Raw genomic sequence first — 20,205 nt, 5'->3', positions numbered from 1 at the left:
AATCTAGCTATTTTCAAAGTGTTATTGCGTGAAAAATTCAAAAATAGCGGTCAAAGGAAATACTGAATTTTTCAAAATTATATAGTTTTTTAACAGCAGATTTTTTACACGATTCATTTTTTAAAATATCGTTTCATTCCGTTGAAAAACTTTGTATTTTCATATATATATGAAATTGTAGATGACCAAGAGCATGCTCATTTTTTATATTACAAATATAGTGAGAAAATAAGATTATTTGCATTTTACTAACTTTTATTACCCGAAATTGTTGTGTCTGTCCACAAAAAAAGCTTTTTTTGCACATTGCCAACACTATTAATTAGTGTGGGAAAACTGCAGAAAGCAAAACAAATGCGATAGCGATAACTGTTGTTTCTAGCAGTGTTCAATTCATTATTCAATTTGTACGTCTGTCGCGGGTGTCTGTAGTGTAAACATATATAATATACATACATATATATCTTGTCTGTAAAATAAATTACACGCAAGTGTGTGTATGTAGTGTTTGTTTGATGATTGTTTTTGCGCGCCTTACAAATTGCCGCTAACCGGTTCTGTGGAAATTCTGAAAACAAAAAAATTTAAAGATACAAAGCGAAGAATTAAAACTACATACATACAATAATTGTACGTTTTTTTATAAAGAATTAATTTCGGTAAATGTACATTTCTAGCAAATGCATAATAGAATAAAGAAAAGGAGACACTTGATGAATTCATAATCAACACACACACATAATTCATAAATGTATGTACATGCATACATAAATAATAGTTCTCGCTGGATGAGGTCATGCCGTATTTCCCTTTTTTCTACCTTACTCCTGTCATTTACCGGTCGAGTCGTTTGCTTTGCCACCTTTTAGGTTTCTCTTCCTCTTGCTGTATTTGTTCTCATTTTCATATTGAAATCAATAGCAACATTCTGGCCTACCCACCTACACCTATGCCGCACTCCTCCCTTATTTAATTAGACTGAGCACGCAATTAACAGCTTGACACAACAAAAGAGGGAGAGAGAGAGAACCTCTTCTAAAGCAACAGGTTGGTCCTTTAAGGGTCGTAGTGGCTAAAGTGACTACATATGTATATAGAAGTTTTTATACCCTATCTATGCATATACATACATACATACATGACTAGGTCACTTATTTAGCTGATCTAAGCAGTTGAAATCGTGTATAATATATGTATGTACGTGCATACATGTGTACGTACATTTCAATTCGTCACGACAACTGAGAAAAATTCAAAGCTTCTGTTTTGTAGTTTTATAGCTGCAAACTTTGTTGGTCATAGGTTAGGCGCAACCAATTTTATTTTTTATTTTTCAACTAAACTGTGTTAGTCACGAATTGGTTAAAAATTAAAAACTCCCATATAAGAGTCTGTAATCACGATAAAAAAATATAGAATTGGTCTACATTGAGATGAAGAAATAGCTAATTTAAAAGAACAAATCCTGTAGGGTATGCTAAAACAGAAACTTTGATGCCAATGGGACTTTGGATTGTGAAATTTATTTTTACCCAAGCATTCACTGTTAATCTTATCAGATGATTACCCATGTTTAAACAGTTATAATCGTTTTGAATTTGAATTGCTTCCATGATTTATAGAAATTACTTCACATGCAAGTACATACTGACACAAACATACATATGTACAATATAACTCGGATGTGAAATCTTTAACTTGTTGTTAGGCCATTTCCATTCTATTCTCACATGTCTGGCAATTCAATTAAAGTTATTAATAAGCAAACAAAAGGGTAAACAATTTGCGACTATGCCCCAAACGTTGCTGATAATGACACAGTTATAATACAGTGACAATGAAATTGAAATGTTCCAAGCAACATGTTGAGATAAGGAGAAAAAGTATAGAAACTGGAAAAGTTTCTCTGTATGGGTTTGGGCCCATAAAAACAAAAAACAGCTGCACACCACAAAAAGCTTGAAGCAATATTAGTTTTATATTTTTATCGGGCTCTACTCGGACATAATAAACAAAGGGACTTACATACATATACATATGTACATATGTATGTATGTATGTATATACATACATACGTATTCCATGAATCATTTGATATGGATTTTATACCCTGGACTGGGATTTCAAAACAAATCGGCATGCTAAGATTGTCAAAATTACCATTTTTCTAACTTAAAATATAGCAACAAGGATCAGTTAGTTATTTTAAATTATTATTTTTTTTTTTTTTGCAAGCAATTTTAAAATTCTAAAGTAAATTCATTTAATTTGTATATGTATGTATGTATTTTGCAAAATCTCATTTCTTGCTGCTTAAGCTACATATGTACATATTTTTTAATGCTTTTCGAAGTTGAATTAGACAATCTGAACAATAATAAAATATTTAAAAAAACATTACATTACGCTATATCAAAAATTCAGTAGATATTCAATTTGAACTAAACGTATTTATCTGTACAAACAACTTCGAAACATTGATGATTTGTGAAAAATTTCCGTTGTTTAACTTCGAATTGTTTACAGTTTTTGCAAAATACATTTGTTTAAGGAACAGTTTGTCACTAGCACCATTTAAATCAATTAAGCTGTTCCCGAGAACGCCAAAGATTTTATTTTAGTTTGTTTATTCTGGCACTTTTATAAAAGCTGCTAATTTTTTAATACCCTTACAATAAGTAAATTTGCTTTGGCCAGAAGTGTGTAAGCCATAAAATGAGGCATCTCCGATTTAACATATATGTACATATGTATTGTATATCTTGTAATCTTGATCACCATGGAGAGTCAAGTATGTACAATATGTATATATTGGCATGTCCTTGCAATGTCTGCTACAAGCATTGTATCGTATTGAACTTATCGCTCAGCTATATTATATATGTAAATCCTATTGGAACTTTCCTTCCGAGACAGTAAGTGTTATCACTAACTCCGTTATTTTCAAAGAAATTATTTGATAATTTCATAATTATCGGTTAAATATACTCACTTATTGCTCAGCCCAATTTCATCAAGATCTGTCATATAGTTCCCATTAACACGATCAGCTCAAAATAAAATTTAGATGTTTTGTTCTAAAAGAAAAAAACATGGATAATCAAAATTCTATGAAATATGATTAAAATTTCATAACTACATATATTACCTTAGGTAAATTTATGGACAGTTCTTTGGAAAAAAGTTCTTGATAGGGTAAAAAAAACTTCGACATGAGCAAAGTTAGCCCGGCCCTCTGTTCTGATTTTTTTGTGCTAATATTCTCTCGTATTTCTCTTTGTCTGGATCGTGCTCTCCCCTATTTTCGTCTATAATTTCATAAACCCATGAGTCAGAGTTCAGATTCCGTCTAAGAACGCAACGTGGATGGTGCGGGTAGCTTTGAGGTTCGGATGGCGGCAATTGTTTTTGCCCAATTGAAAGACAGAAAACTATGTACATACATATGTATGTATATCAAATCGATTGGCAATAATTGAGTAAATTTGCTGATTGTAGTGTTTGTCCATAAACAAAATTTGTGGGCTATCTTTGTAAGTACATTCAGCTGCAAATTAGTTTACATATCTGTCACCACTACCATATCTTAAATCATAAACCTATGGAAATAATTGTACAATTCAATCGTATTGTGTGGAAATATATTTCGAAAAATACTAAACACCATTCCATTTGTAATGCCATGAATTGAAATCAACAAGTTATGTATATCTGAATACTTTTGACTTGTTCTCAATTAACACAAAAAAAAATGGGTTCTTTTAATGATTAGTTTAATTAGGGTTCCATTTTATCCTATAAAATTCAGACTTTATACTACATACATACATACATACATATGTACGTATACATACATACATATGTACATATGTATGTACATACATACAAAAAAAAAGAAATAAAAATTTTCATGGAAGTGAAACGCAAATATTTATACAAGATTGCCCAGATATACATATGTATATGTATAAATATATGCTCTCTCTTTCTCCCTCTTTCTTTCTCTCATTATATATTTAATGTTTGTGTTTTTCTTTATAAATCTTTTAGAGAACCAGAAACTTACATACATATGTATGTATATGGACCACACCGACTTTAGAGGAACTGCGAAACTTTTTTGAAAAAAAGGTGGAAAGAAACACTCCATCCCATCTCCATCACGATGTCAGAAACCAGCACTTTGGGTGCCTACATATTTGGCATGCTTCAGAATTTTATACGATTCATATTCCGTTTGATCTATGGGTCCAAAGGTGAGAGTATGCCAGCCATAACAGATCCCATTCTGTTAGAATCGGCATCATCGTTGGCTAAAAAAATACGAGAGCAAAAGGTGAGAAATACATACATATGTATATGAACACTGAAGTCGTCTGGCTAAAAGCTAATTAATCTAAATTCCATTAGCTAAGCAGTGTGAAAGTGTTGGAGTCCTTTATTCGTCGTATCCAGGAAGTGAATCCTATTCTTAATTGCGTTGTAGATGAACGATACGATGCCGCCCTTAAGGATGCAGCTGAAGCGGATAGCCTTATCAAATCTGGACAATATAGTCTAGAGCAATTGGCTAAGGAAAAGCCGTTTCTGGGCGTGCCCATCACAACCAAAGATTGTATATCGGTTAAAGGTAAGTAGTATCATTTCATGATTGATAAGCAATATCACTTCATGATTGTTAATGAAATTATCCTATACTTCATGCCAGGTATGCTGCACACTGCCGGTTTGTATGTACGTCGTGATATACGTGGAGCTCAGGATGCCGATGCCATAGCCTTAATGCGTCGTGCTGGAGCTATTCCATTGGCTCTCACCAACGTGTCTGAGGTGTGCATGTGGTGGGAGAGCAACAACACTGTCCATGGACGTACGCGCAATGCCTATGATACTAATCGCATTGTGGGTGGTTCCAGTGGTGGCGAGGGATGCGTTCAGTCAGCAGCTGCTTCAGCATTTGGCCTGGGCTCTGATATTGGCGGCTCAATTCGCATGCCTGCGTTCTTCAATGGCATCTTTGGACACAAACCTAGCAAGCTGGTGGTGTCCAATGTCGGACAATTTCCCACCCCCTTCAGTGCTGAGCAGAATGCCTTTCTGGGTCTGGGACCCATGTCACGGTTTGCCGAAGATTTGCGTCCAATGCTGAAAATTATGGCAGGCGAAAAGGCTTCGTCTTTACATTTGGATGAGCCTGTTGACTTGAATAAACTTAAATTTTTCTACCAAGAATCCGACGGTGGAGCCAAACTTGTGTCCTCTGTTGATCCGGACCTCAGTGAGGCGCTTCAGAAAGTTGTGAAGCATTTAAACGCGAAATTTGGCACCAAACAGGTGGAACGTATTCAGTTGCCACAATTTAAACAATCGGCAGCCATTTGGTTTGCCAACATGCGCGATGACAGTGGCCATGGATTTGCCTATCAGCTGGGTAACTTGGATCACGACATTAACACCTATTGGGAGCTCTGCAAGTGGCTAGTGGGAGCCTCAAAGCACACATTTATTGGCCTGACCACTGCCATAATGGACAGTGCCCAGTGTAAACATGGATCGTCCAAATATCAGCATTTAGTGCGCAAACGCAACGATTTACGTGATGAAATTCAACGTCTATTGAGCAACAATGGCGTCCTTATATATCCCACGCATCCCACAGTGGCTCCCTATCACAACGAGCCGATTCTACGACCTATTAATTTTGCCTATACCGGAATTGTAAATGTTCTTGGCTTTCCAGCAACGGCTGTGCCCTTGGGCATCGGTAGTGAAGGCCTTCCGCTGGGCGTTCAAGTCATTGCCAATTTCAATGAGGATCGTCTGTGTTTGGCCGTTGCCGAGGAGCTAGAACGTGCCTTTGGAGGCTGGTCAAGACCAGAAATTCGTATCAATTAAGTCGACAGATCAGAAGTACATACATACATACATATGTAGAGACTAGGCTTGTAGTAAAACGTTATTGTCCAACCAACCCACCCATAATTATCCAACCAATTTGTTATGATTCAAGTCGCTGTGTACCCTTGTGCCTCGTTACAACACCAAATTTTTGGAAGTGGTTTTTATCTGTACAGAAATAATGTATATTTCTTTTTTAATAATAAATTTACTGTTTAGTGTTTAAGAGATTAATCTATATATCCTTGGCCAGTTTCGGGAAGGATAATATTTGTATTTTGCATTTAAAATAAATCAAAAAACAAAAAAAAATGGATATACAATTTAGATCTCATTTCATTTGCAGTCATTATGACGACTATAACTTGAGGTTCATCAGGTTTCTTGAGCAAACAATTCGGCTATACATTAAACAAAAGCAGCGACGACTTTGCGGTAAACAGTTTTTTTCTTAGTTTTATTTAATTCTATAATCCAAAACATTGGGGTTTAATTACTGGACAATTCGATGTTGTATTTATTGTGTGCCTGGCACTGGTCTCATATTAGCAAGGTAGTGGGGGGAAAACGCGTGTGACACTAAACACATTAAAATTATGAATATCAAATTCATTCTCAATTTATCTCCATGCATATATATATTTTCCTGTGTCTATATTTGTGTGTGTGTGTGTTTACCTAAAAATACAATAACTGAAAGTCTATGCTGGATGAAGAGCAGCTCCTTGTTATTTAACTCTTGCCGCCAAGCGAAAGAATTAGTTTTAAGAGCTCTGTACGCTTAGCCTTAACCGTATCGATATGTAGAGATGGCAGACCCACTATCACCTCATACCGATTTAAGTAGTCGGAAATGAGATCGGTCATGCAAATGACGTGGATGCCACAATCGTAGTTATTTGTTTGTTGAAGACACCGCATAGGCTTAAATCGAGCCTGACGTACACCTAAGACACCTTTTAATTTGTGCATTAACTCCATGGAGTTGCCCGTATTGTTGTTCCCGTACGAGTCAAAATGATAAAAGGTTTTTTCTGGTCGGGAAAAGACCAGCAAAGACCAATGAGTGCCACCTGCTTCAGTAGTTTCATTGTCATTCAGGACGAAGAAGATAAACGGCTTTGTGGCCGCATCGTTCTGCCCTAGCAATTGATTCAATTCCTGTTCATCCATATATTTCATACACTGCGTCACCTCCGGAGCTATAAAATACAGATCCGAATTGGATTTATATTTGACATGGGTTAGGTACTCATAGTAGAAACTCAATATCTGGTCATTCAGCCAATGAGGTCCCTGCAACAGCTGAACATCCGACATCCTAAGACATGCATCGTGAAAACTCAACGAGATGGGATCCGCCTTGGATCCTTGGATATTACTCATCTTGTGATGATGATGATGATGATGCAGCAGAGAGTTGTTGCTGTTGATCCGGCCACCGGAACGTCGAGATGACTGCTGGCCAGTATTTAAATTCGTCTGATTCTGACGAGTGTGTTGCCTGACGAAGAAACAAAAAAAAAAACATGACTTTTGTTAGTTTACTCCTCCTTATTAATCCAGATTAATCTCCACTGCACCTCAAAACTTTTCTCTGTTGTGGCAACATCTTGGTCAAATTCAAATTGGCATTAAATTTATTTATTTAAATTCTATTAATTCTCAGTCCAAGCGGTACTTTATGCTTCCGAAGCTAATACTGAAATGACGTTTCCCTGTCATTTTGAGCGCCTCTTGTCGCCCTTTCTCCTTCCAATGTCATCTACTTGACACCCCTCACAACCACCTCTTAAACACCAACAAACTCAATTGCTTTCGCTTTCATTCGCCGGCCGGCGAATACGCATATCAAAACAAAAGGCAAAATAACGTTGAAGTTGGAGTTGCAAGAAATTGAGTTTTTCACAAATGATTGACAAGTTATAAGGTTGATAGTAAAAACCTTGACCTTCACTTACCAGTTTTTGTCCGTGTGCCAGTGTATTCATAAATATAGATCGATTATTTACACATGAAATGTGTATTGCATTTTGTTGCATTTACTTGTATTTTGACTTAAGCGAGGAAAACAAGGTAGACAAGTAACGAATTTTGCAACACTGGCCGAACATTAAGGGCACTCTCCAAAAAAATAAAAAAAAACAGTCACGGCTGGCTGGGCTACAATAGGTGTTTAAGTGTTTATAGAAATAATTTATAATAATAATTTATTTATAGAAATAATTAAAATATTAAAATTTAGTGAGAAAACCGCAAAAAGTAGCACTTTAATTATAAAAATATCAAATATTTGCTATTTTCACATTGACAAATACATACATAAACATTTTATTTTTCTTCGTGAATAGAAATTTTTTAAAAATCTGGATAAACCTGTTACAGTAATGTTAATTTGCGATTTTAATAACCGTTCAGTAATTAAACAAAACTTTTCTCTTGTTTGTATGCCTTTAAAACTAAATACATCTATCATAATAACGCCAAATAGTTATCAGAAAATAAGTTTATTTTCTGATGATTTATTGAATTTGTTACATACATTTTATGAAATACCCTTTAGGAAATGCATACATGTAAAATACATGTAATATACACTAAATAGAAAAAATAAAAAAAAGAATTATCCGACTCCGTGACAATGCATATTGCAGCATTGCCGTGACCAGGATTCGAACCTGGGTTACCACGGCCACAACGTGGGGTCCTAACCACTAGACGATCACGGCTATGTCGGCTTGTTTGCAAAGGCCGACAAATGACCTAGAAACAAATCACCACTTTTTATGCGTCCAGTGTGACCAGCTTGCAGTTATTTTGGGCATTTTTGCATTCCCACGCTAATCAACACTACAGAAAGCAAATCATAACAATAACAAATAACAAAAAAAATATATTAAAATGAGCTCAATTGAAATTCCAGACTCTGAGGAAGACGAGAAGATTTTCGACGAAGAGAAAGGCCAAGAATTAGAATACAAATTCAACGTGGAGAAGCGACCTGTCACACCGAAGCCTGATGAAGCGGAATCGAACATTGATGGCGCCAATAGCACTGAGCACACACCAAAAAAGAAAACGGATTTGAATCATTCAGCTACAGGTACATCGCCAAATTCGTCCGATGCCACCACAACTTCGCCCACCACAGCAAACGGGAATGAAAACAATGACAACACAAAGTCAGTACGTCATCGTGCCCGTAAAACCCAACACCAGCCGCGTCCAACAGATACCGACATTCAATTCGAGACCATAGCATCTGGTGTCGATAGCACTACCGCAGCAGAAGCAGAATCTACATGCACACCCGCCAAGCAAATAAAGATGCAACATGAGGAGGGCTCGTCGGCGCACCGCAACCAGATACAAGTTGCAATCACCGAAATGTTAAATAAGCAAGAAATGCAGGATGAAATTAAAAGAATTGCTAAGGAAAGGGTTCGGTGTAACTTTCTGCTGGCTACCTACCAGCTTCCAGATATGAACTTCACCCTTAACACTTCAATAGACACGCTAAGAATTCAGTTCCTAGACCGTCTTAAGCAGCGGCGAGAAAAGGCCCGGCTGGCTGCAATAGCCAAAGGAGCATCACTAAAAAAGATTGTAAAGGCTAAGAGGCCCAACCATAGTGAATAGAACGAATAAATTAATATATACATATTAATGTTATAATTTTGGTACATTTTTTTGTATTGTCGTAAATACAAACATTAAAATTTTTAAGTTTTGTAGTTTATTTTTTCTGCGCATGCCTCTGAAAACAGCGTGTTGGCCGGCCCGATTCAACAGCCCGATGTAGCCGTGATCGTCTAGTGGTTAGGACCCCACGTTGTGGCCGTGGTAACCCAGGTTCGAATCCTGGTCACGGCAATGCTGCAATATGCATTGTCACGGAATTGGGTTTATTTTTTTATATCGATATTTTGTATACAATAGATAAAAAAAAATCGAATAAACAATTGCCAATTTACCCCTTTTTAGGTTACCCAGCGTTTTAATATACATATGTATGTACAGCTTAAAAGCAACAATTTTGCTATTTTTTCGGGTAAAAAATACATTTTATCTAATAATAATTTGCCAACTATTTCGTTAGCGATACGCACACACTATTCTATTTCGGAGCAAATTACTTCTTTGTTTATAATTTTATAAATTATTTGAATGCTTGGGAGGTAAAAATAATAAATAAGGTATATTGCTAAAATTATGCTTTTGTTAAAAACTAACAAGTTCTTAAGTCAGAATTTTAATGTTAATTGCACAGATCATGCATTATATTGGTATGAAAAATATATTAAATTAAATTGAAAGCAGTAAGGCTTGCAAAAAAAGGGAATTACATAGTTAATTACACATATTTAATTACTGTCTTGTTTGCCTTGCTGGGCCAAATCGTTGTTACTTTCTCTTTTAAATGAACACTAATTTACTATTACTTTAGCCCTGGTTTTAAGCGAGTTTCACAAATATGGTATTTGGCAAACTAGGTTTAACAACCTGACATAGCCGTGATCGTCTAGTGGTTAGGACCCCACGTTGTGGCCGTGGTAACCCAGGTTCGAATCCTGGTCACGGCAATGCTGCAATATGCATTGTCACGGAGTTAGGTTTATTTTTTGTTTTTATTTTCTTTTTTTAATTATTCAGAATTTATTAAAATGTTTGATTAAGTTAGTCAACTTGACTTGATTAAGTTTGTGTAAATAAATTGGAATCCACTGAATTTAATCTATTGAAATTTCTTCTTGTTTTTTGTAAAATTTTAAATGTTGAAAAGAAAATTTGTGAAGTGACTAACTAAAAATGTGGAATCTATATATGTATATCCGAAAATGTTATCAATGGCCTAGAAAGTTTAGGGGTATCATATGAACTTTTGTCTCTCTATTACTTTAATCTCCATCCCATACACTTTTTTGATAATTTTTAATTGACTTCTGGGTTTGTGTTTATAACAAAATTTTTTAAATCATACGAATGAGTATTTTCCTGTCAACCAGTCAACGCAGTCTCATCAATCGTTTTGAAATTTTACTTTGAAACCATGAGAAGTAAAACAAAATTGTGTAACCCAGAAGAATGTAAATGCATGCAAGCCCCCTTTTTGCAATTTTGAAATAATAATTAAAATAATGATAGTTTGAAAATTAGCATCTTTATAATGGAAATAGTTTAAGATTACTTTGAAATGTGATTTTTGGCTTTAAAATTCCTTAAAATTCATTACGTATGGCATCACAATTTTATTCATATAACTATTAGAACAGGTTAAACTTTGCTTATAAATTGATAACGTTACTAATCGATCAATTTTCCTAGATGATTTTTTTGCATCTTAAAAAAGGAACACCCTAAATGAGCGTGATGACTGTAATTAAGGCTAATTCTTCCAATAATAGCCAAACTGCTTGGCTGCTTAGACGCTGTTGTTCAAGCACCCGACGTAGCCGTGATCGTCTAGTGGTTAGGACCCCACGTTGTGGCCGTGGTAACCCAGGTTCGAATCCTGGTCACGGCAATGCTGCAATATGCATTGTCACGGAGTTCGGTTTTTTTATTTTTGCTAGGACCATTGTCCTCATGTCTCATATGTATGTAATGGCCTCTTTTTTTATGACATCTGGAGAAATGTAGAAATATTTGGATTTGGATAATTTCATTGTATATTTAGGATTGGATTATTTACATTTTCGCATAACATAAATTTTAGATATTATTTTTATAAATAGGCTTTCATTCATTTTGTAATTTTTACTATTTCCGTTGCTAAAGCTTTTTAATGTTTACCACACCCAAATCGAGCTGGAATATATGTATGTATAGCAGAATTCCTGGGGGCGGAATGTGTGTTGTATGTTCTGTATTATGTGGGAGGCGGGGCTGGAGGAGGCGGTTATTCTACTAACAAATAAAAAAAATAACACAATTTTGTATATGTATATGTACTATTAACTAAAAACACAAAAGGACATCCAAATAAGTATAGTAAAACACTGTCGCTAAATGACTTTAAACCCCCAATTTTTGCATTCCTTTTTTTTACTGCTGTCCATAGAGCAGCTCGGATCCAGGTGGAATATTATTGGGATCTACATTGACATTAAAATAATTGGCTACCGTTGCCTGATCTAAGCTTGTCGATTGGTTGACCTGCCCAGGGTTTGTTGGCTGCAGCGTCAAGTTGTATGGATTCTGCACATATTCTTGATAAATATCCGCCACCGCCGCTGAGGTGACACCCGTCACTGCAGGTGTAGGCTGAGCAGGTGAAAAACTATGCACAATCGCAGCCTGAGGCATTTTGGGTAATGTGGGATAGGTATTACCAGCCAACAAATGACTGATAGGCACATTGATGGCGGGTTCTGTTGTATTGATGTCAGTTGGCAACTGCTGAGGCTGCGGCTGTGGCTGCGTCTGTTGCTGAGCCTGGTATTGCTGATAGTATTGTTGATAGTACAGTTGCTGCTGCTCCAACTGCTTAGGCGTGACCTCTGATGTGGTTGGTAATTCAATGGAATAACTGTTATTAGTGGTTCCGTCTGGAAGTGGCGCAGTTTCACCCAATTTGGGACTATGTTGTAATGGCGTTGTGCTGATTCCTTGAACAGCAACAGCAGCTGCCTCGTTGACCAAATCGGGCAATAATGTATTGGGTTGAGCTTCTACAGACTGGGGTGGCACAATCATCAGAGGCTACAAAGAACCATATTTTAGTTGCCTGGCAGCCATTGGAGATATAAATAAATTTGGTTTCATACCTGAGCAAAAATAAAATTGGGAGCCTGCTGCAGGGCATCTGCCACTGGTGGTTCTAAGATAATGCTACTGCTACGTTTGGGTGATTCCATTGGTGATAGCAAAATGGGCGTGACCGTTGTAGCCGGCACAATTAATTCACTACTGACATCCGTAGGATTCGGTACAATAGCGACAGGAGGAATCAGCTGCTGCTGTATTGGAGCACTGGCTGGCGCCGTATTGGTTAAAGTCTGTGCCCGCTTGCCTGGAATATTGATTAGAGTGAACGAAAAATGTCCATTTTTAAAACAAACGTGTATAAACAGTAAAAATAATGACAATCTTAGAATTTATAAAAAATAACGAAAATAAATTCCAATATGAACTTCATTTCCTCTTTCCCAGAATCTTGAGCGAGTGTAGCTTGCTCTTTAACCTGACCCAGGGTTTCTTTTGCGGTTTTTTCGTCGCATCACTTACAACAGTGACCGCGGAAGAAATAGTGGATGTAGTTGTTAGACCATGAGTATACAGGGGCAGAGACAATGAGGTGGCATATATGATCTTGGTTATATCTAAGGAAATTGCTGGCGAAAGATCTGCTGTGTGGTGAGATGAGATAGGCAAACAATTGACACAAACACACACACATACGCACCTTCATCGTGGAAGAGCTCATCTTTGAGATTGGGTAAAAACTCCCCAATTCGACGCCATGTTAGCTCCCATAAAGCCTGCTGCAAGGTGCCATCCTGATTGTGAAAGACGCGTACCGAATGCATTACCAGAAGCATATTTTTAAGAATCTCCTGCATCTGTTCCGAAAGCGTGTCAGAGCCAACTTTCATGAAACGCTCAATGTAATCTAATATGTCTAGCCACAACTCATTAAAAGCCGAACCGAGCTCAATCAGTGTGGTCAAATGTTGCAGAAACACCTTCGACATAATTGTGGCAGTTCGAATCCGGGACTCCTCCAACAGTGAAGCATCCAGTGCCTGCTCCCTCTCTGGCAACAGTTCGTTTAAAAGTGGAAATAGCACCTGATGGAAGCAAGAGCACCATTCCGTTCCCGACAAAGTCTGCAGATCGTGGACGAGTAAAGCCCTTTGCTGCAGGCACGATATAGCATGGGTGCGAACCTCACGCCTCCTATCCATGGCCAGGCGGGCTATACCCTGAAGGAGTGGACACCAACCGGGTGTCCAAAGAGCCGCCGATTGAGGCACAGTGCAGCCCTCCTCTGCCCACCAACGAAAGATTTGGGCGGTGCGTGTGTACAGGGTGTACATAAGGTCAAGGAGTTGAATAGACAGCTGCTCATAGCGCTGGGCAAGTTCTTCCTGCTCGGCCGGAGTCGATGATGATAATGCATTATCCAATGCGGTTTCAACACCAACCGCGCCACTGCCAGCTGCACTATTGACGAGTTGATTCAAATTGGAACTAGAAGCAGAGGATGCCACACCAGGTTTACGTTTCTTAGACTGCCGCTGCTTGGAAGAAGACGCCTCTAGTTTACGCCGCTGACGTATGCCACCATCCCGGCATGCTTCCACAAATATACGAATACAACGAACACAAGCCTCGAAATTATAAGGCGTAATGTGGGCCACACTGCGTACAATGAAGGCCAGTGAGTCCCAGCACTTAAAGAGAGCAAAGGGCGAGTGGTCCAACAGTTGGCAGGGGTATACCAGTGACGAACTGACACTAGCCAGGGGAGTGCTCCCTGAGCTAGGTGGTGATTGGGGTCTAAAACAGAAAAATTTGAAAATAAGCATTTGGCACACCACAGGGTTAATGATTAACTCACCTGGAGGCAGTGGTCAGTTCGCTGTCCTTGTTATTTACCAAAATCCAATTCTCAGTACTGGGACTGGCTACGCCCGCTTTGGACAGCTCTGAATCGGACGTATAACCACGTTCAGGAGGTGTTGCTGTAGATTCCTCTTCACCGCTAAGCGCTCCATCGGACTTCGCCCCGCCACCTCCACTTCCATTTACATTCAATGGCAAGGGCAATTGCGTATCATCATAATTGGGTGGTTGTGCTCCAGCTCCCACACATTCCAGCAGATTGAAAATAATCTGCCAGTCCTGCTCGGAGTGAATATTCTGGGCAGATGTTTTCAATAGCTCATAAATGCCAATGGAAATCTGTTTGGAAATGCGCAGAAGCAACGCGGGTTTTAGCACCAACAGCATCTTTAATGATTGTAAGACAATGGGACACAGCTCCTCGTTCCGCATGAGGTAAATGGCCAGTTTTAGAACAGCCACAATGCACCGATTGAGAAGATAATCATAGCCGCATGAGGCGCTACCCATAAGTAGCAAATACATTTGATCCCTCACACTTGGCCAGAGTGGAATCATACGATCACGATTGTGTATGGCAATCTTTACCAAAAACTCCATCCAAAATACGGTGATATCTTCCGCATAGGGCAAACCTATGGACTTATGGCCTTGGGGAGCCTTCAATAGTGCCAGAACGCTCTTAATTAGTTCCTGCAATGACTCTACATGAACAAATTTAGATTCTTGCAACATTTGATCCAATTGACACTCCTTGATACACTTCCGACCGAGCTTGATATAATCCTGCTCCTCGTAGGTAGGCTCCCGTTGACCCTCCGAACTGATGAACGAGTAGAGACTGGAAAAGAGGCCCGATTCCTGTTTCTCTCGTGGTTTTTCCAATACCAACAAAGCCTTGCCGTTCGCCTCACAGAAATCTTCCACTTCTATTAAAGATTTAGGCAGCAATTTCAGCCGGAATAACTGCAAAAATAGATCCAAAATATGCTTCCAACTGTCCCGCAAGCAATCACCGTAATCATGGACAAGTAGGAACACCGTCCTCATGGCTGCCTGCGCTTTGGCATTGAGGCCAAAGTTTACTGCCTGCTGGATCTCATTGTTGGCTGGCATATGATTCGGATGGTGTGGATCGTGTTGCTCTACGCTACTCAGCAGAGTTGTAAATTTGCAAAGCGTCAGAATGAGGGCATCAAAGTCAGCATGAAGATTATAATGAGCCGAAATGGCTGCCGATTTGCTGAAGCCTGTAATAAACATAAAACACAAATAAACAATAAGTTTTAGCAGAGCAACTTCTTTAAAAATGTTATTTAAAAAAAAATTGCAAATCATCAGCAAACTTTTTAGTCTAGTCCGATTTAAAACCATCGAAAACATTGAATATTGCTACTTTTTTTTTACTCAGGGAATGAAAGTGATTCGAAATAACATTTAAAAGTATTCTATGTGGAGACGAAACAAATATATTCTATAAATTGAGTATAAATACAAACCCAAACTGAGGAAGAATTTGAGAACTTCTCACATGAAAACGAGTAAATAAGTGGAAATGTTCATTGTGAAATGTTACTCGAATGACAATGTTGCTCGGCAATCTAGAGAATTTAAACGAATTGTCAAAGTATGTATAATGTATGATGCTGGGCTAACAAATACATGAGTATATTGTAAGAGAGCACCGCAAAATACAACAATAGAAATAATTCGAGTACTTTGTGTTTCTCAATTGCTATTCATTCAATTCGTTCGTCTAAAATGTCTCGTTTGCCGTATTGAATATTTCATGGTGATGGTATTCAATCATTGCTTCTTACCCGCCAATGTCCGCTGATAGCCCGATTCAGTGCTCTTATCAAACATAAAGCTAAGGGCACTCAATGAGGCACCCCATACAATGTTAAAGATTTGCGTATCGTAAGCGGCGTCGTGGACATAATGAAAATTGCCATCATGGGTGGCACCCCGGCGGAGGAGCACCTTCCACTGATAGTTCTCACGAACCAGGCCAGTTTGCTCCGCCGGCATAACAATCTCCTCGTTCTTAATGGCATTAAAGACCTGAGCTAGCATTTCTTGATCAAAATCGTTGCCACCATTTAGACCACGCAAATTTTTTGTGAAATCTTCCAGAGTCATGGGTACATTGAGACGCTTGGCATTGGAATTATGCTGGTCCATATTGAGCATAATTATAGCATAGGCGAGACGGAAGGCTGCATCTGTATTAGCAAACGGTTCTGAGTTTTGATTCTGCAAAATTAAAGAAAATTGAACATTAATTTTTCTAGTCAGTATCGTTACACACTTACATGCCAGTGGTCGGAAAAGTGTTCAAGGACTAGAAAAATGAGTGGAGCCTCACCAGGCAGGCGGAAAGTTTCCAAATATAAACGCAGCGCCTGATCGACACGCAGATTGGTGAAATCGAATGAGTCCACAAAGTTAATAAGGATTTTGGAGTCTACATTTTTTTTCTTTGATATATATTCGCCAATCATTTTTTTATCAAGGCCTGGATTTTCCCGTAAAAACAGAGCCACTTGCATGGGATCACAATTGGGCATTGAGAATACCATGCTCTTGCAGGTACTGAATTCCCTTATCCGGACGTTGATTGAAACGTTCAGTGCCCTGGGAGAGCAGACGCTTTTTCTCTTTGACCTGCTCCAATTGCTCGCGTGTTATTCCATAGCCAGAGCCATTACCGCGAAACCTATGTGAGCTCTGGTTAATGAAATTGGAGATGTTCTCTACACGTTCCTCAGTCAGGGCGGTTCCATTATCAATAACAATTCCTTCAAGGCCGCTATTGTGGCGCGAATGACGACTGCCTCCTCCCTTAACTGGAGCTTCCTCCAACATTGGAGCCGTCTGGCCACTTCTCTTGGCTGCCGCACAATTGGACTCTATGCTATCAATTACACTTAAGAGGGTGTCCATTGAGATGATGTGCGTGCTGTAAACTGCATTTGTGGCCGACAGCGTGTACTTGCTCAACAAATTTGTGAGGCTTTCAAACATGTCCGTGCAGTAAAGATCGCAATCATAATTAATATACAATTCGGTCACAAAGCCTGGTATGCGCCATAGCTGCAATAAGTTGTCCAGCGCCAATTCTCGCATCTCATAGGGGGTTTTGGGATTATCGCTGGCTATGATTTCAGTAACTTTTTTAAGATAAGCCTCCAGCTGAAATTTTAAATGGCCACGCAGTGATTCAAAGAGTAGAAAGCATAACTGCAGATCAGCAGCAAAAATACTTAAACGCTCAGACGTTAAAAGCTGTAAGCAAAATAAAAACGAATTATTGAAAATCAGTACATGTCTTTTATAAAGTAGATATAACCTTACCGATATTAAATTCCTGCAAAGGTCATCCTTGACCAGCTCCAATAGAGTATCGTATTTACCAATATTATCGGCCGCCACTTCAAAAGCCACTGTGAGCAGACTTAGACCCGTATGCATCATACCGTCAGAGTTCTGTTTATCCAAAGGATTGCAAAGTATGATGAGAAACCGAAATAACTCTTGAATGAAGGGCAATCCATATGGGGACAGATCAACATCTTGTTCAGAAGATTGCTGGGTAAAACGAACGCCAACTGAGTTGATGTATTCACTGCTGGGCGAAGAGTTAAGAGGAACAGTTTCCGCTTGCTCGTCATCCGCGGCATCAGCTTCTGATTCTACTTGTATAGAGGGTGTACCATCTGGACCACCTGCACTAATTATGGCTGGGACTTCAGATGCCGTTGTGCTGGCGGTGGTGGTAGGCGTCTGTATAATCTTGCCCTGCATATCCAAAACGTTGCCAGCAGGCGTAGCTGGTGTTGTGGCCAGAATGGGCGCCTTTAGATGATGAGTCGCTCCGGGTGCCGCGAGTTGTCCCTGTGGTGTCTGTGGTGGCTGCGCTGAATCTTCAACTGTTGATGTTTTTCGTAAAGGAGGCGTAACTCCCGCCTTTTTTTCGATTTCTCTTGAGGCAGGCCAGCATCTCCGATGGTAAATCGTTTCTGTAAGATCACCGCAGCATCGCTGCTCTCTTCAGTGAACTGCGGCAAACGCATAAAGAAGAGCAGAACCATATCTTTAAGGGACTGCTCGGCTGACCGCCGCAGCAGTTCGCTGAGTCGTGGCTCAAAACAGATTTTAAAGCAACTAAGCATAATCTCGCACATGGACTCATTGCTGACAGCAGCACCTTCTGGACTACGGATTAAAGTATGCAAAACCTCGATGACCCGCATAAAAGTCACGCTATCCGAGGACTGATCTGTACCCATAAAGCGGGCATGAGTCACAGCATCGGCAATTAGTTCGACAATTACCGGAAGGTTTGGGGTAGTGGGATCTGTGAATTAAATATTGAGTATCAGGATTGGATGAAATATGAAAGTCAATGGACTTACCAATCAGACCATAGGAAAGAAATTTATTTACCGAGGCCAGCGCAAGACTGGTCAACGGTCCCGTTGTGTCCGCTGTTCGTATAACCTCCAGAAAGGGAGCCAGAAACACATTAGGTTCAATCAAACGCAAATCGTCAATCCGGTTGAGCACCTGCTTCAAGTCGATAAACAATTTTAGCAGCGAATCTTTCTCGTCATCCTGGCAATTATAAAGAATTTAAATGAAAAATCAGTCATTTAAATAGTAACATTCTTCTACTTACCACGTATGCTGTGGTATTCCATCGTGTTCCACGTCGCATGGCCGTCATCAGGGTGGCCATTTCCCCCGCACCACATAGATGCCATTACCGGGCAATGCCATTTAATTCGCTTGCCTCTTTGTTGCTCCTCTTTTGTATAATTGTTTGCAGCTTGTTGGCTTCCAGCTGCAGTTCAGAAAATTTGCAAATTCCTTTGCCTGCTCCCTCGCTGTCTATCTACGCGTTCTTCTCTTACATATGTGAGTACGTTTTGCACGCCTGGCCTAGCCACCTGCCCACCCTCACATAGGCACACACAGAGCTACAATCTTGCTTCAGCTGGAATGGAATTTGTCCCTAGTATTTCTAGTAACACATTTTGTTTATTAAATAAAATAGAATTTTACTTTTGGTGACGTGTTATACACACTCACATAAAACTCGAAAACAAAAACAACACTGAACAAATGTATGCATGAAATTTGCAACACTAGAAAACTAACATTAGTAAGTTGAGCAGCACTGTTAGAAATTCGTTTTATGCGGTTCGCTTTAAAAGACCGCTATTTTTTTGCTTTCAACATTTTTATTTATCATTTAAACAGTGTGTTGCTAAAGATTTTCATTTGATTTTCTTCAATTTAATTAATGTATAGTAATAAAACAAAATAATTATATAAGTTAAAAAAAAAAAAAAAGAAATTCTTTATTTTTCCAGAAAATTAACAATTCTAAAAATTCGCTTTATTATTCGTTATTATGATTAGGTTGATTTTATTTAAATAAATGATGAATATTAATAAATGACAAATAATCCCTTAGTAAATAGGTAAATTTATATGTCTACAAAAGCTAGATGCTGTCAGCTACCTATTTAACGATACATATTGGAATACATGGAATAAATTTGCTTGCTATCATCTGCAAAGTATGCCACAAAATTTTTGAAAATTGTAGACACGGGTCCTAAAAACGTAAAATGCCTATTGTAAACAATTTAATATTTTCGAACCGTGGACACAAATCGTATGTTCAGTATGTAAGATGCGTATTCAAAGAACTCCAGACTCAACAGGTTT

At 38.6% G+C, this 20,205-nt stretch overlaps 4 protein-coding genes and 4 non-coding genes across 11 annotated transcripts; 5 read left to right on the top strand and 3 right to left on the bottom strand.

The window, feature by feature from the left end:
• Positions 1 to 378: 378 nt before the first annotated feature.
• LOC137578181 (fatty-acid amide hydrolase 2-A) lies at positions 379 to 6,210 on the top strand. 3 transcript variants are annotated; one of them, XM_068291830.1, is made up of 4 exons: positions 379 to 630; positions 4,051 to 4,336; positions 4,411 to 4,630; positions 4,709 to 6,210. In XM_068291830.1, the coding sequence occupies exons 2-4, from the start codon at positions 4,166 to 4,168 to the stop codon at positions 5,893 to 5,895; spliced, it is 1,578 nt and encodes a 525-aa protein (XP_068147931.1). In that variant the 5' UTR covers positions 379 to 630; positions 4,051 to 4,165; the 3' UTR covers positions 5,896 to 6,210. The 3 variants fall into 3 exon arrangements, with proteins under 3 accessions (XP_068147931.1, XP_068147932.1, XP_068147933.1); XM_068291831.1 differs by having other exon boundaries at positions 379 to 659; XM_068291832.1 differs by lacking the exon at positions 379 to 630 and adding an exon at positions 3,396 to 3,533.
• Positions 6,211 to 6,327: 117 nt separating this feature from the next.
• Den1 (Deneddylase 1) lies at positions 6,328 to 8,009 on the bottom strand. 2 transcript variants are annotated; one of them, XM_068291834.1, is made up of 2 exons: positions 7,860 to 8,009; positions 6,328 to 7,402 (listed from the first exon to the last, which is right to left on the bottom strand). In XM_068291834.1, exon 2 carries the CDS (start codon positions 7,282 to 7,284, stop codon positions 6,631 to 6,633), a length of 654 nt encoding a protein of 217 aa, XP_068147935.1. In that variant the 5' UTR covers positions 7,285 to 7,402; positions 7,860 to 8,009; the 3' UTR covers positions 6,328 to 6,630. The 2 variants fall into 2 exon arrangements, with proteins under 2 accessions (XP_068147935.1, XP_068147934.1); XM_068291833.1 differs by lacking the exon at positions 7,860 to 8,009 and adding an exon at positions 7,482 to 7,636.
• A 546-nt stretch (positions 8,010 to 8,555) lies between these two features.
• On the bottom strand, positions 8,556 to 8,627 carry TRNAH-GUG (transfer RNA histidin (anticodon GUG)). The gene has a single exon. It is a non-coding gene; the product is annotated as a tRNA-His (tRNA).
• Positions 8,628 to 8,742: 115 nt separating this feature from the next.
• Positions 8,743 to 9,624, top strand: LOC137576940 (uncharacterized). The gene has a single exon (XM_068290285.1). The coding sequence runs from the start codon at positions 8,800 to 8,802 to the stop codon at positions 9,535 to 9,537; it is 738 nt and encodes a 245-aa protein (XP_068146386.1). The 5' UTR covers positions 8,743 to 8,799; the 3' UTR covers positions 9,538 to 9,624.
• Positions 9,625 to 9,699: 75 nt separating this feature from the next.
• Positions 9,700 to 9,771, top strand: TRNAH-GUG (transfer RNA histidin (anticodon GUG)). Its single transcript has one exon. It is a non-coding gene; the product is annotated as a tRNA-His (tRNA).
• Positions 9,772 to 10,409: 638 nt separating this feature from the next.
• On the top strand, positions 10,410 to 10,481 carry TRNAH-GUG (transfer RNA histidin (anticodon GUG)). Its single transcript has one exon. It is a non-coding gene; the product is annotated as a tRNA-His (tRNA).
• An 869-nt stretch (positions 10,482 to 11,350) lies between these two features.
• On the top strand, positions 11,351 to 11,422 carry TRNAH-GUG (transfer RNA histidin (anticodon GUG)). The gene has a single exon. It is a non-coding gene; the product is annotated as a tRNA-His (tRNA).
• Positions 11,423 to 11,549: 127 nt separating this feature from the next.
• garz (Sec7 domain-containing protein garz) lies at positions 11,550 to 19,579 on the bottom strand. The gene is given in 12 exon segments (XM_068288534.1): positions 11,550 to 12,600; positions 12,666 to 12,910; positions 13,304 to 14,400; positions 14,462 to 15,716; positions 16,287 to 16,722; positions 16,782 to 17,024; positions 17,026 to 17,754; positions 17,824 to 18,434; positions 18,437 to 18,826; positions 18,885 to 19,083; positions 19,148 to 19,215; positions 19,218 to 19,579. Coding segments are annotated over 12 exon segments (5,961 nt in total). The 5' UTR covers positions 19,249 to 19,579; the 3' UTR covers positions 11,550 to 11,943.
• Between the last annotated feature and the right edge of the window lie 626 nt (positions 19,580 to 20,205).

The sequence above is a fragment of the Drosophila tropicalis genome, unplaced genomic scaffold (genome assembly GCF_018151085.1).
Source record: "Drosophila tropicalis isolate 14030-0801.00 unplaced genomic scaffold, ASM1815108v1 contig_593, whole genome shotgun sequence".
Lineage (NCBI taxonomy): Eukaryota > Metazoa > Arthropoda > Insecta > Diptera > Drosophilidae > Drosophila > Drosophila tropicalis.
The sequence above is the reverse complement of the archived record's forward strand: the minus strand, read 5'-3'. Positions and strand labels throughout refer to the sequence as shown.

What these genes read in the sequence shown, in the direction of transcription:
- LOC137576940 (XM_068290285.1), top strand. Translation starts at nt 8,800, where the DNA reads ATGAGCTCAATTGAAATTCCAGACTCTGAGGAAGACGAGAAGATTTTC.
- Den1 (XM_068291833.1), bottom strand. Translation starts at nt 7,510, where the DNA reads ATGTTGCCACAACAGAGAAAAGTTTTGAG. An exon ending in CAACAGAGAAAAGTTTTGAG is followed by an intron (nt 7,403 to 7,481) that starts GTGCAGTGGAGA and finishes TTTCTTCGTCAG; the next exon opens with GCAACACACTCGTCAGAATC.
- LOC137578181 (XM_068291830.1), top strand. Translation starts at nt 4,166, where the DNA reads ATGTCAGAAACCAGCACTTTGGGTGCCTACATATTTGGCATGCTTCAG. An exon ending in AAAAAATACGAGAGCAAAAG is followed by an intron (nt 4,337 to 4,410) that starts GTGAGAAATACA and finishes AAATTCCATTAG; the next exon opens with CTAAGCAGTGTGAAAGTGTT. An exon ending in AGATTGTATATCGGTTAAAG is followed by an intron (nt 4,631 to 4,708) that starts GTAAGTAGTATC and finishes ACTTCATGCCAG; the next exon opens with GTATGCTGCACACTGCCGGT.